The sequence below is a fragment of the Hemicordylus capensis genome, chromosome 6 (assembly GCF_027244095.1).
Source record: "Hemicordylus capensis ecotype Gifberg chromosome 6, rHemCap1.1.pri, whole genome shotgun sequence".
Lineage (NCBI taxonomy): Eukaryota > Metazoa > Chordata > Lepidosauria > Squamata > Cordylidae > Hemicordylus > Hemicordylus capensis.
The window spans coordinates 102935652-102951356 of NC_069662.1; the positions used below are offsets into that span (position 1 = coordinate 102935652).

At 45.8% G+C, this 15705-nt stretch overlaps 1 protein-coding gene across 4 annotated transcripts in view; it reads right to left on the reverse strand.

Moving 5' to 3' along the window:
- Positions 1-1073: 1073 nt before the first annotated feature.
- POMGNT2 (protein O-linked mannose N-acetylglucosaminyltransferase 2 (beta 1,4-)) overlaps positions 1074-15705 on the reverse strand; it is a 36866-nt gene continuing 22234 nt past the window's right edge. The window contains exons 2-3 of one of the 4 annotated variants that reach the window (XM_053258732.1): positions 10201-10325; positions 1074-3593 (exon numbers count right to left, since the gene is read on the reverse strand). In XM_053258732.1, coding sequence (XP_053114707.1) covers positions 1765-3501 — 1737 coding nt within the window. In that variant the 5' untranslated portion in view covers positions 3502-3593; positions 10201-10325 and the 3' untranslated portion in view covers positions 1074-1764. Of the gene's footprint in view, positions 3594-6405; positions 6426-10196; positions 10326-15705 lie in introns of those variants that run through there. The other 3 variants (XM_053258733.1, XM_053258734.1, XM_053258731.1) reach the window with 3 other exon arrangements.

The window sequence follows — 15705 nt, forward strand, 5'->3', positions numbered from 1 at the left end:
CTGCCAGTGTACAAGGCCAAAGGGTGTGTGTGTGTGTGTGTGTGTGTGTGTTGAAAATCAAAAAGCAAAAATTAGTAGGTAGAAGTACTTAAATAAATAAGTAAAGAGAAGAAGAAACCAGATTAATAATAATAAAGCAATATGGCCTGTTTATTTGTCAGGTAAAAGCCGAGAAACTGTTCCAAGATCCTACTCTGGCGGCAGTCGATGAAAGACTGAGGAGGGGTTGGGTATGTTCCTACAGAAGGAGCCAGTTTCCCTGCTTTTTTCTTTTATGGTCAAAACTCGGAATGCTTTGGATTCTGGTCTTTGTGCAAGCGCATAACTCAACTATGACGCTCAGAGATCATGAAGAACATTCTGTACAGTGAGCTACCCGTCAAAGAGGGAAGCGTGCACACTGCTTCCATGCTAGCCAATAGCCCGTCTGCTCTGTTTGTGGAGTTGGGGGCTGCTCTGTGCCTACTAAGCTATAAGTCCATGTAGTTGAGACCTACTCCCATTAGGAATTACGGAAGTAGGTTGCAACTGCGCTGATGTATAGCTTAGTAGGCACCGAGCAATCTTCACAAGCAGTGCAGATGGGCTGTTGACTGGCATGGAAGCAGCGAGCAGGCCTTCCTCCTTTGATGGATGCTCGCTGCGCTGAATATAAGTCAATGACTTTTATGCTGCTCACCTGCACAAGATGTTATTCATCATCCCTTTCCAACAATTACTTTAGCTTCAAAGAACAAATCATGCTGCCACTCATTTACACAGAAGCCCAATTTTGAATGTCCTGTCCTATTCCTATCAATCAAAAACTGTGCAAACCTAAAAATGCAGTACATCACGGCAGTTTCATACATATTTGTCTTCTATGATATATTCTACTTAATCGTTTTAACTGTCAGGCACCTATATAGCCTTCATGAGTTCAGGCATTATTTTATATGTTCGTTACTTGACCACAACCAAGCAACGGAGTTTTTAGACAGATAGCATGGATGCGTTAATATTTGTTAGGGTATAGTAGTTCCTATACCAATACTCCTCTGAGGCAGAATTTAAAGAAAGATAAAGTACTTGAATAGGTTTTCGACAATTTAATGAATACGCTGGTATTTTGCTCTGGGATACAGATACTTTTTTGGGGGGTGGGGTGTAAATTAAAACAGTGGAGAATATGAAGGCAATCACCCATCCAGTGATAATTAAATTCCAGTGTAAATCTGGGCTTAAAATATTTATCACACAAGGAAGAGTGATTCAAAATTACTGCTGGAGGTACAACGGTTACGTTCCATTCTGGTTTCCAGTTTGTAGCCTCATGCCTGTAGGCTACTTTCAAGGACCAAGAAAGTTTACACACCGACTGGAAATAATGCCACACAGAGAACAGAAGACACACTGAATGCAATAAAAATTGACACTTAGGCACTAGCATGGTCTGTAGTCCTTTGCAACTCTCTAAAATCTACAGAACAATGGGACTGGTTTGTATTAGGAACACAGGAAGCTGCCTTATACTCAGTCAGAGCATTGGTCCATCTAGCTCAGTATTGTCTAATCTGACTGGCAGCAGCTTCTCCAAGGTTTCAGGCAGGGGTCTTTCCCAGCCCTACCTGGAGATGCCAGGGATTGAATCTGGGACTTTCTGCATGTAGAGCAGATGCTCTTCCACTGAACTATGGCCCCATCGCCTAAGCTATGGCCCCATCTCCCAACCACTGGAAGCCACTTGCCGGGGCACAACTCCCAAAAGCCGACGGCAGTTACGTATTACGTACTGCACAACAGCACATCTGCAAAGGGTCCAAGTAGATTTTTGTTGAAAATGCAGCGGATCCACACCAGATAGTTCGTGAATGGCTTGATGTTGTCTGAAAATGTATGATTCTGATGGGACAGGATGTAAGGCATGTAAGTATTTTCCCCTTGCTCCTGTATCCACACTTCATATTTCACCTCCCTGACCTTCAGGTATTTAAGGTTCCAAGGGATCTGCCAAGACACGGAGAGTTTAGCTTCGCTGGCACCCTGGACAGAGGCTTGGCATTTGGCATCTCTGACTTTGCCTGGGTAGAGTCCACTAGTCCACCTTGGCTTCTTGGGCCCAGGCTTCGATTTCACAGTTTGCCTGATCACCTGGATGAGGGAAGCAATGTTAATGTTTGTGTCCTGGTAGATACGGAACAGCCACTCTGGGTTTCGACAACAGAGATGCCGGGGAACTTCGCTGCTTTTTATAATGCGGTCTTGTTCTGCCCTGTCCAAGTGTGCAATTCCGCCTTGGTCCCAGGGCCTTTCTGGGTGGGTCACAGTGTTCTCCTTTTCAGTGTTCCTCCAGGCAATGTACTGAAGGTCCATGCCTGGAAGAGTGGCCAAAGTTTTGTAAGGTGTGTAATGTTCAGGGTTTATGGCATAAGGGAAGAGTTCCACCACAGTGGCTCCTCTTGGCAGGAAGAGCGACATCACTAGCTGGGCTCCATGCATGCTGACTAGCATGGATGCATTGCTGATCAAACGTACGAGATCTGAAAACGTATGGTCTTCTATGGACACCGTAATGGTTTTCATCTGAAATTCTTGGGCAAGCGCCAAGATAAGTTCGGCCTCGTTTAGGATTAGTCTGTTTATGGTTCGACTGAACACTATAATATATTCCTCGCTGGGGGTTCCTTCCAAGCTAACATTCAGCTTCTCCACCATAAACTTTGTGAACTGCCGGATCTCATTGCCAGAGACCAGTATGTTGGCCTTAGGCCCCTGCGGCTGAACAAAGCCGTACTGGTACCATGTTGTGATTTTTGACAGCCCCACATATGACTTAGTAAAGCAAAGGAGCCGCCCTAGGGTTTTGAGCTGCTCTCTCAGGAGCGGTTGTTTGCTGCTCAGGAGTTTGTACAGCTCAAAGTGCAGCCCTTCACTCCACCCTTCCATGAAGAACAGCCTCGTCTCCAGATCCAAATCAGGGAACTGCTGCATGGTATAGAAGAGTGGGAGGAGGTCATCGTGAAAAACGTGCATCAAGTTGTCTGGGTTGAATCTATTCACAATCAGCGCCACATCAGGGACAAAAACTGGCTTTGGCATAAATTTCAGTGCTGCAGCCGGCAGTTCTACGAAGTTGAAATACTGGGTGTTGTGGTCCTCCACCGATGAGAGATCAAGCAGGGCAGGCTGGAACCTTCTGGAGCCCAGGCTGGGAAGCATGACTGAGGAGTTACTGTGGAAGAAGACAAATTCCTCTGCCTCGGTGGAATAACAGAGAGACTCAAAACGGCAGATACGGTCGGTGTGCATTCTACCGGTGCACACCATCCTGGTGCCATCTTCCACAAGGGCTTGAAGAGCAGCATGGTAGTCAATGCGGACCTGAGAGAGCTCCTGGGACTGCCGGGTGAGGAGCAGTTCCTCTTCCAGTACAAAGACGTGCTCTCGTAGCTTGATATATTTCCACAGCACAGCAGCAAGGACAGACACAAGCAAGGCATTAAACACGGCTGCTATGTTCATTCTGGACTCGAGTCCTAGCAAGATGGCAGGTGGTAAATGCCAAGGAAGAGGGAGGCATCATTGGTTCTCTTTAACATGGTTGAAGAAAAGACCTAAAAATCAAAATAAGAAAAGAAAAAGAACACATTGAAATATAGTTTTCACAATCTTACTGTAAAGTTTCATAATGTCATCATACATTTTCATGGGTTGCTATTAGGTTCTTAAGTTCTTCAGCTCTCACGCAGGGAAAAAGGCATGCAGATAAAACTTAAAAATACCCTTAGGAACAGCTGCACAAAACAGGCTCCTCTCTAATTTTAGCAGTGCCACTCTCCAAGCAAAAATACATTTTTACACTGTGGACTGATGCACAGATGCTACCAACTGACTAACAAATAATTTTGTATTCTCAAAACTCTATCTTAACAAGTTCACCACCTTGCAAATGTTTGGGGGAGTTTTTAAAGCTACACTGCCATTTCTTTGGCAACACCACATATGAGCTACTTATCCCTTTCTGAAGGAACGCTGGTAGAAAAGAGAATGGTGAGTTCTGTTTTTTAACTTCATCAGTGACTAGGCCAATTATTTTAATAGAAGACATAATATCTTGTCCAGAAAGACAGTGTTGGGACAGCAACAAGAGTAACTGCTTGTAAATACAGTCTTGGTACTAAGGAGAGCATGATGGAGCTCATCTATCTTATAGCATCGATCATGGACATGGACCTAAAGGACAGCCATTATACGGACAGACTAGCATAGCAGGGAAGTTCTACAATGGGGCTTAGATGGCATCACCCCAACATCCATCATACCAGGAGAGTAAGAGCCAATGAGCTACAGGAAAAGAAGAAGAAAATGGCACAGTAGACGGAAGGTTGCAGGCAGCTAGTTGATTCTTCTTTGTCCAAGGGAGGAAAGAAAGTGTTAAAATTGTTAAAGGTGAGCTGAACAGGGAGAGTCAACCATCTGCATTGAAAGGAAGTCAAGGTCAGCCATAAGGGCCAGAAAATTACATGTTCTGGAATAGGGGAGGAGAAGCGGAAGTTGTTCCCAGCTCCCAGTAGGCTGAAGAATATCTTCATACCAGGCAGGAGTTAAAGGATCACTCAAGTAGAACTATTGTTCCAATAACACTCCTGATCAATCTGCCAATATCTGGGGCAGCTGCTGCAGATACCCTGGTGGGGTGGAGGAGGAAAATGAGCTGCAGTTGTGTTGCTCGTTTGCCCTTCCTGCCCCCACCAGGCTGCCCATCTCTCCCTCTGTGCCTGCTCTGCCCTGAGTTGCACGGGCTGCCATTTTCTGAGATGGAGATAAGAATCCCTAACTGTGTGATTGGAGATTTCGATCAAACGGCTGGGGATTTCAATCGCACAGCTGGGATTCCTATCCCTGACTGGACAAATGACAGCCTATGCAGCTTGGGCAAACACATAGGGAGAGACAGACAGCCTGGGTGGGGCAGGAAGGAGGAATGAGCAATGCACCCGTGACCCTTTTCTACGCCCACCCTACCCAACCCAGCTCATCTATAGGGGCCACCGCTGGCCAATATATTCAGTAAAAGCAGTATTAGGTCAAACAACAGAAGCATTTTTGTGAAAGAACTTGTAAGTTCTAGCAGTTGTGGTGCCCTTGGCCAATTTTGCTCTGGTGCCCCCCCCCTTTTAATATAGTTTTTCTTTGTACTTCCTATGCATGTGGGGTGCATTTTTGCATTTGAAGAATCTCACCTCACCTGTTTGGTCAAGGGAAAGAGGATCATTCACGTCAAATAAAAAGCTTGAAAGAGGCCAGCAGGCCAAGCTGCGAGAGGAAATCCTGGTCCCTCGAGTAACAGCGCATTCAACATGGTTATTTTTTATCCTCACAACAACCCTGTGAGATAAGTTAGGCTGAAAGATACATGACTGGCCCAGAGTCACCCAGTGGTTTCATGGCTGGATGGGGATTTGAACTCGGGACTTCCCAGTGATATAAGGCAGCTTCCTATGTCCCTACATATCAAAGCAAGAGGATATTTGTCCCCTCTCCCTGTCCCTCTCTGTCAGCCTAATATGCTGGGGTGCAAGGCCCATGGGACTACTGAGAAGCAGTTCTCCCTTGAGCTATCACATTTGTTTCACCTGTTGCATTTCTGCCTGACATATAGCTGTAAAAAGCACAGAAAGCCAGCCTGGTAAACAGGGCAACCCTGAGCATTCTAACAAAGCCCAGACTACAATCCTATATACATTTACTTGGGAGTAAGCCCTGTTTGACACAGTAAGACTTGCTTCAAAGTAAACATTCATACATGTGGGCTATTTGCTGTGGAAAACCTTAAATACAATGACATTCAAATAAACCACTGTAAAGTAAATTTGGGTTTTTAAGGTCTGAAAAGGCAAACATAAGTGAGCCCTGAAGCCTTGGTAAAAGACTCTGCAATAAGCAACAGGCATCTCCAGTGCAGTTGTTCCCAACCGTTCATCTCCTTCTCAGAACCACCATCTGAATAGTGTTTTAAGACCAGATTTAAAGATTAGCATTAACCTGATCACCCAAGAGTCCGTCATATTAGTGCAAACGTCTAAAACGGTTTCCTGTATCAGGCACTCTCAAAGTCCTCCCTCACACTGGCCCATCCAGCCAATTGTTAAAGCATTTCCATGACAACAAATGCATGACGGATGTGAAAACACTGTAGCTCTACATGCTGGGTAAAACCCAAATGCAAAAATACAAATACAAATAAACAAACATCACCAAAGCCTAGTCTTTATGTCAGCTCTCTCCTCAATCTACGAGCTAGAAGAAGCTGCAGAAAACCATGGCTGTTCAATTGACTACTGTGCACTACCTGCACGCACACACAAAAACTACAGAAGGGGGGAAAAGTAAGACAATCCATCTGAACGGTAGTCTGATACATACGACTTGCAAGCAGATTGCCGTAGCAGCCCAAGCGGAAGTGAAGCGAAGAGCTGGATGTGTGATCAGCACAGCTAATAGAGCAGGATTGCAATTAACACCCACCAAAAGAAGCTTATTAATTTGCAGCAGCCCCCACCTCTTTTTACTCCACGCAGCTAACACTGCTGGCAGATTAGGGTTTCAGGACATGTAGGAATGCACACTAGATGTGGCTTCAGCAAAGGAAATATGATACCCAGGCAAAAGGAAGGAGGGGGGCTAAAAGGTTCTTTTGCACAGAAATGGCACTCTGCAGTCTTGCTTTTTTCTCCCCCTCCCACAACATAAAAGCTGTCAGAGCAGGAGTTTCTGTTTCATCTGCAAGCCCAAATTGAAGCCCCCCCCCCACCGCCGCCCGTTGAATGGACTGTTTGAGCATGCTCCATCTGTCAGCGGTGTCCTATTGCTCCAGCTGGCTCACCTCAATTTGCTAGCCTCCCAGAGGTCAGTCCTGCACGCAGGATGATTTGCTGCAGTATTTCTGAAAACCCACAAAGGGCAGCGAGATTGAAACAAATAGCCTGGTGCCATTTTACAAAGCTAAAGTGTGTCTGGGAGACAGACAGGATGCTTGTTATGCTTTTAGGCAATTAAAAATAGGCGCGCACACAGACATGGGCAAAAGAAGTAGAGAAAAATAACCCCAAATCACAAGCCAGAATAATAACAGCGGAAAATGCCTTTCATTCTAGCAATCCCCCTGGCTCCCTGTCAGAGCTGCTCCATCCGTGACAGTCAGGAAAACTGCTCAATACAGAAAAAATAGTGTGCATTATATTCTGCGAGAATTTTATTTTTAAGCAATGGGCTATATCTAGGTGGGAAATTCATTTTCCTAGGCTGCAATCTGCTATGCACTTGCTTAGGAGTAAGTTACTCTGAGTCCACACAAGAGCACCAAGACAATTGCAACCCTGGATACAAAATCAGAAAGCAATAATAATAATGATGGTGATAATCAATGCCTTTAAGGCTGGGTGTATACATGCTGCTGAAAGAGGTGGAATAATCCTAAGGGAGCAGAAAGGACTATATAATCTCAGACTGCAGGTGGGAAGATCAGCATTTTGAAGACATCTCTACATTAAACACATTCTGCAATCAGAAACCTAGCATAGCAAGGTGTGGCTGGTAGGGATGTGCCCAAATCATGATTCAACATTCGATCTGAAACACATCCCCGCACCTTTACCATGGAGGAGAGCAGGGGCATATCTGCTCACTGCCACTTCCTGAATCAGTGGTGCTCCTCCCAGCTATCTTCACTCCCCCAGCTGTCTCCGTGTGACGCTGGCATGCACATGCCCTCCACGCATGCACAGTGGACATTTACGTGGCCAGCAACCATGCAGTGGAGGAGCAGGTATGCACCTGCTCACCTCCACGTTAAAGGTGCAGGGGATGTGTTCCGAATCGCGTGTCGAATCGCAATTCATGCACATGCCTAGTGGCTGAGACATAACCTTTCTTTCTAATATGCTAGTTTGTTTGATCAGCAAGGAGCCTGGTACGAGGGAACGCAAAAGGTGGCATCCCCACTCACAGTCTCGAGTGGCACAGCATCCACTTTACTATGTGAGGATGCCTTATAACTGGTCTATTTGTGAGGATTAATCGACACATTGGGCCTGATTTTAGGACCCATGTGGTTGTAGTTAAAGGGTTAGCTATGATCACCAAGCTGGGCATGCTCCCATGGAACGTGATGTGAGAACCTGCATTATACATGCAATCGTAGTCCTGTCACAGCAGTTAACTGGATTAAAAAACGATCAATGAAACTATAATCAGATTGTAGTTTAATTCTAGTTAACTGCGCAGTGGTGGGACCACGATTACCTGGATAGCGCGGGTTCTCACATCACGTGCCATGGGAGCGCGCCTGGCTTGGCAGTCATAGTTAACCCTCTAACTATGAGTACGCCGGTTGTAAGAACAGGCCTATTACGTTAACAACATGCTTAGTTTATTTCTTTTCTCAACAGCAGCCACAGGGAGGGAACTGGACTGTGTTTGTGGCATTGGATGGTGGGGGGAGGCACTTTTTGTAAAATAAAAACTCCTTTGTCCCCATCACGATTTCTATCTAGACTGAGCCCTCTGCAATTAATATTTGCCTTGGGATAAAAGCTCTCCTTAGCACTAATGAGAACTTTCCTCGCAGGGCAAAGAGCAGCTGCAGGGAGCCCAGTCCAGGCTGGGATCATAATGAGAGCAAAGGGTGACAGCTCTTCTCCCACAGTCCTGATGCAGACTGGGTGCTAATCTAGTGATTATGGCTGCTAGTGAGTGAAGGAAAACTCAGCATACCATGGTCAAGCACATGCTCAACGTAACATGTAGTTTGGCCCTCACTAAAGTAGTAAACTAGAGACTGGTCTTCAGATGCAAGCGAGGGCTCATATAACGGCGTACACACACACACACACACACACACACACACACACACACACCCACCCACCCAGATCCTAACACAATGGACTGGTTCAGATGAACAGTACTACATGTGATAACGCAGGGGTTTGTAGTGTGTGTAGAGGGGTGATTCAGATGAACAATCCTTTAATCATGCGATTAGAGGACCCCCCAAGAGTGTGTCAGCATGTCCTTCAGTGATGATGGGGCAGGTGTGTGCTTGCCACAGCCCCAATGCTGCCGTACGTACCAGCTGCTGTTAATTTGAACCAGCCTATAAAAAAATCAGCAGGGAGGCAGTAGCTGGCATACTTCTCAACATGGTAATTTTCTGTGCAGAGGAACATCCTATCATTTACCAATAGGAGGAATTTACCCTGGATTGAAAACTGTGAAAGCAACAGTATCTTGATCCTGAATTGGTGGCAGTAAGGCCTCATTTGGAATAAGGTGTTCAGATCTGTGTGAAACAATTCATGATTTAGAGAACGGTTGTGAGGATGGTCAGCAGAAAGTTAGGAGAGAGGAGGTTTCCATGAGCAAACGAATTCAATCAAGGGAAATGGATGGGAACACTGGCTGACATTCTAACTTAACATGCATGCTTTGAACCCCTGCAGCCAAACAGCACTAACTTCAGTGCTACTCCCCAGGTCCTCAAGCATGTTTGCCATTGTGGAAGAGGGCTAAGAGCTACGAGCCTGCACTCTGTAAGATCACAATCACATTGCTGAGCTAGTAACCAGATTTGCTAAGGCCTGATCCTTCAAATACTTTCAGGAATAAGACTAACAAACTATGACCAACCTCCAAGTATGAGCTTAGGAAGATAGGAAACTGCCATATACTGAGTCAGACCATTGGTCTATCTAGCTCAGTATTGTCTTCACAGACTGGCAGCGGCTTTTCCAAGGCTGCAGGCAGGAATCTCTCTTGGCCCTATCTTGGAGAAGCCAGGGAGGGAACTTGAAACCTTGTGCTCTTCCCAGAGCGGCTTCATCCCGAGGGGAATATCTTGCAGTGTTCACACATCAAGTCTCCCATTCAGATGCAACCAGGGCAGACCCTGCTTAGCTATAGGGACAAGCCATGCTTGCTACCACAAGGCCAGCTCTCCTCTCCGAGCTTAATAGTGACCGTTTTGGAAACAGGCAAATTCCAGCCCTTAGAACAGGCAAACTTGTCATGCAATGAAATAGCAATAGCAATAGCACTTACATTTATATACCGCTCTATAGCCGAAGCTCTCTAAGCGGTTTACAATGATTTAGCATATTGCCCCCAACATTCTGGGTACTCATTAACACAGAGACATAGCAAAAAAGACTTGCACATACCTACCAATGTTTGAAGGTTTTAAAAAACAGTCAATTTTGACTCCTCTTCAGGACCTGAATATTTAGCCTGTCATCATATTTCTTGTTTTACTTAACCACAGGGGTAAAACAAATGTCAATGTCACTGTGCTGAAAGTAAAATAAACATGGGTGAATAATAAAAATAATAGATAGCTGTGTTGACCCATTAGAACAACCACAAAACTATAAGCCACTTCCATTAGTATTTTGATTAGGAACAACCAGAATGACACAAAATCTTAAGCAATTTTTTTTAAAAAAAATTTCAAGTTATTCATTTTCTTCACCAGGCTGGATGTTAAGCAAAGCAAAAGAGGGTAGTGGTGGTAGCTGGACATGTTGTCATAGCCTGGAAAGTCTGCAGATTTTAGTAGTCTGGCACTCCATCTTCAAGACATAAGCTCAGGCTGCACCCAGGGCTTCTGGGTTGAAGAAGAGACAGCAATGGTTGTTTCTCCATATTTAGAAAATATAAATGTTGGCAATTATTCTCTTCCATCCCCAGCACTAACTAAAGCATACAGGTCCCTTGTAACACAGATAACATTTCCCCCCTAACAGTTCACCATGACTATCTATGAGTGTAATGCACACAAAAGTAAGATTTTGAGAGTGGAGGAAAATGATCTTCTGCCACCTGAACATAGGGTGTTATTTCCCTCCGCCCAAAGGTAAATGCCCTCCAACCAATTTAGCTTCCATTGGCTCTCCACCAAGTGCAACACTTGACATTAATACTACTATGAACATTACTACCAGCAGTAGTTGCAGCAGTGGTAGACATTAAAACACAGAGGTTGTTCACACAACCAGGTCTACCTGGGCTAGTGTAGCCCTACCTGGGTAGACCTGGTTGTGAGAACTGCCAGGATCGGTTCCGCTCGTGATGGTTCTCTGCTGGGTAGCCCAGATTATTCTTTTTTACCCGGGTTAAAACTAAGGTAGGGGGGCACAAGCATGCCCTTCTACCTCACCGCCCCGTCGTGTGGGCAACCGGGCTGCCAGCAACCATTAAAACAATAGAGGCTGGGGGAAGGAGTGACCTGGCCTCAGGAGTTCCCACAATGCACTGTGCTGCTTGCACGGTGCATTATGGGATTCCTGGAGGCTGTGCTTCACTCCCCTGGCCTCCACATCACGGGCGTACCACGCACTACAGCAGTGATCATGTGGGCACACGAGTGGCACAGCTGGGAAGGAGCAGCGGTCATGTGGGGAAAAGTAGGAACAATCCTGCCTCCCCCCCCAGCCCTCCCCACCCCAGGCTATAATGGTCATGTGAACTACCTTCCAGCTTTGTGAATATAAAGACAACTTCTCCTCTTCCTCCTCCTCTCTGCCTTAAAAGGAGCCTGTGTGCTTCAATTAGCACTGGAGATGGAACAGCTGATTTCCGAGTTCATGTTATTTTAAAATCTGGAGGAACAGCCATTTCTGTCTCATCTTCACCCCAGAAGCCCTGGGCGCAGCCCAAGATGAAATCTAGCTCCTAGCCAGGCTAATACACAGCAGTTTGCTTAGTTCCTCCAGGACTCCATCTTAAGACTTAAAATCTGCAGACTTTCAGAGTTGTTATATCATGCCGAGTTACTCGGCCCCCCATTTTTTACTTTGCTTAACATCCAGCCTGACGAAAATTTCTAGACAACTCATTCAATTGGTCCTAACAAAGATAAATCAGTTCCTTATTGCTGCATTTCTTTCAATCACTAAATTGTATGGCAAAAGCAAAAAAACATTGAGACATCTCACGCCATGATGTTTTAATAATGGTAGACTTCTTCAGTTGCTGCTTTGCTTTTTGTCAATAACTGACTTGTAGTTGACCTCATGGATTGTTCAATGTGCAGAGCCACTGAACTCTTGCAAGGAATTCTAGCCTGAGCCAGCAGCAATCTGGAAGCTTTGCAATTTAACAAGGCAGGTCACATTTAATCCAATTCAAACCCATGAGCCTAGTGAATATTGAATTTTCATTGTACAATTCCAGCATCTAAAACACCAGCACATCAACAAACAGGGCAGCATTTTGGAGTCCAAGAGATGCCCCTTAGGCTTAAAATATTTATCACACTTTTGAAGTTTGTAATAATGAACAGCAGAGTGAACAATGTTATTTTTCTGAATTCTTTGCCCTGAACATGTGAACTGCAGAAAAGCCTCAATTAAAATACAAGATAGGTGAAGCTCCTTTATTGCATTCGCTTATGTCAGTCTAAGAATGTGCAGGCTTTTGAGTTATGTAGTAGTATTTATTCATCAGCCAGAACTGGAGGCAGCTAAAATTCTAAGCTATGTAGAAGATGAGATGACTGACTAATAGAAATGTTTAAGTTTTCAGGTGTATAATCTCTGAATTAAAAAAAAAACTCATAAAACACAACACTGGACAGTAAACCCTGTGACTTTTGGAATATATGATGTACAGTGGACTGGGCACTTCGGGGGAATGATGACACCAGAAAAATGAAAAATTATTCAGCAAATTACCTTAGTCTCTTTGGATGATCAGCATGAAACAATATATGCAAACAACTGGTTAGATAATCTGTTTGTTGTTTCTAGAATTTGGATTTTTGCCCCCATTTCTTATCATTGTCAAGGAAAGGAAGGCTTGGCTTAGTGAACATTGTACCCCTGTTAACTGAGAAAATACCGATCATGGCTGTGCACGAGAACAGCCTCATAATCTTGTTTGTGTTTGCCTTCTTACAGGGGTGCTCCTTCTATGGAGGTGAAGCCTCAGGCAGAAGATTGCTGGGGTGTCAAGGCAAGATATCCCTTGTCGCCTCACTGCCTCCCTCTGCTGGCTCCTGCCACCCAAGCAGCGTTTGATTGAGCAGTGGCATGGAGCCACTCCTCACCTTTTCATTTGCTGCGGGCCTGATCATGAGAACCGGGAAGCAGCAGCAGAGGAAATGAGGAGAGGGTATTGGAGATACCCTCTCCTCATTTCCTCTGCTACTTCCTCCTCATTATCAGGCCAGCAGCAAATGAGAAAGAAGGTGGAAGAAGACACATGCATGCTGAGTGCCATGCAGCAGCTACTGCCACCACAAAGAGGCAGCGGTGGCAGAGGTGAATTTGTGCACACATGCAGGTGCATACACAAAATCAATCAGTGGCAGCGATTGCCACTGCTTGAAAACAAGTTGTTTTGATAAGAACTAATCTGCCCAATTTCCTTTCACTAGAATCTTAATTGATAATTACCATCCTCACAAGTTGGTCTACTTCAGTCTTAAATGACCACACGTTCACCATCTTGAATTGGGGTGAATGACATCATCACAAAGTACGCCATTGAGAAATCCCATGTGTCACTCACTAAAACTGTACCAAATCTGGTTCAAATTGGTTAGGCAGTTCACAAGCTAGCCCACTTGTGCATCGGGTAGGTGGTTCACAAATCAGCCCACTTGTGCCTCAAACATTTACATGTCTGCCATATTGAACTGGGGTGGATGACATCATCACCAACTACGCCGTTCTAGTGTCCCTATGTGTCCCTAACACTGTACCAAATTTGGCTCAAATGGGTTAGACAGTCCACAAGTTAGCACACTTGCACCTCAAACATTCACGTGTCCACCATCTTCAATCGGGGTAGATGACATCATTACAAATCACACCGTTGAGGTGTCCCTGTGTGTCCCTGCAGCTGTAGCAAATCTGGTTCAAATTCATGAGGCGGTTCACAAGTTAGCCCACATGTGCCTCAAAAGTTCATGCCATCTTGAACTGGGGTGGATGACATCAGCACAAACTACGCCGTTGAGGTGTCCCTATGTGTCCCTACAGCTGTACTCAATTTTTTTTGGTCCAGGCATTGCAAAGTTGATGGAGGGGGAGCACACGGACACACACAGTGAATGCTGGGTGGTCTCATAAGCTTACTTTCCTTAAAGAAAGTAGGCTAAAAAGGGAGGGGCCAGAGCTTAGCAGTTTGGTGCAAAGAAGTCTTAGGCTGCCACTGGTTACTTGGCTATCACAGGCATTGTTCAACAGGAGTCTCGTGACATTCACACAATCACATTCCACAGAGTACCCAGAAGAGAAATGGGCATGCTACTTGGGAGAATGACCCAAGGACTTGGAGGTAGACTTGGAGGTCTACCTGGCCTCTTCCCGGCGGGTAGACCGGGCCTCCGGCGAAAGTTCCATTAGATCCGGAGTCCTATCGCGTGTGCGCACGCACCCAAGGCCCCAGTTGGGCCTGAGACTTTGGCAAGAGAGGAGCTCTGTTCGCGAGCTCCTCTCTTTTTTTGGCAAACAATGTGGTGAGCACTCGGGGGGGGGGGGGGCGGGAGGGTGGCAGTAGCTTTCCTTTGCCCCTAATCCGCTCACGGGGGGGGGGCGGCTGGGGCGGCTGGTTTCCAGCGCCCCAATTATACAATAGAATACGGGCGCTGGAGGGGGCAAAGAGGCGGGAGGGGTAAGCAAGCCCTCCCGCCCTTAAAGGAAGACCCCCCACCCGGACCTGGACCAGCCAAGTCTGAACCGGTCTGGAAGTTCGGAGGCCTTTAGAATGGCCTCCAGACCGGTTCGGACACACCCCTAGTCACCTTATGTGCACTACACCACCACTCGCTCCCGGCCACCCCAGGGTGCCCCAGATGGAGTTATGGGTCTGCCGAAACCTCCATTATTCCCTGGGGGGAATCTTAAAGATGCATAAACTTCAACAATTCCTAAGAAATCAGCCCTTTGCCCTATTCCTTTGGCATCTGGGTTGCGGCAGGCACCCCTTGGGGTACTGCCACCCAACCCACTGCTTTGCCCCTCAGGCCCCCTTTCTGCCCCAAAGACATGTAAACTTCAGAAATTCATTAAGAATCAGCCCTTTTCCCAATTCCTTTGGAATCTGGGTGGCAGCGGGCACCCATTGGGGTACTACTACCTGACTCACTCTTCTACTCCCAAAGCCCCCTTTCTGCCCTGAATCTACCCCAAATAACATCAACATCACACATCAACAACAGCAGAGCTTTGCAAAGAACCAGGCAGCTTTCCAAAGGTCATGCACACCCCCCCCCTGAAATGCAACTGATCTACACACAACAGTGTGAAACAACAACAATGAAATGCACACTGCCCCATGCAGTGTGCACACTGCCCCAATGGCCAATGAGGGTAAATTTTACCCTTAAATTTCCTTAAAAGAATAAGGAGGCAATCGCCAGCAGATCAGCTCATGCTTTCGCTGGCTGATCTGCAGGCTGGAAGGGCTGGAAATTCAAACAGATGTTAAAACTCAAAATGGAGACTGAAGGAGAAAGACTTTTCACGATTGCAAAATGGAGTTCCAGAACAGCCAAAACAACAAAACGTTTTGTATCTGAAACAGGGCCGTTTTGTTTTGGCTACGAAAATTTCTGTTTTGAGGGTGTTTTGTTTCAACTAGAAAACAGCCAAAATGGCCTGTTTTGGGCACAAAACGTTTTGTATTCGAAATGGAACGCACACCCCTACTTTTCTTAGCCCTGAG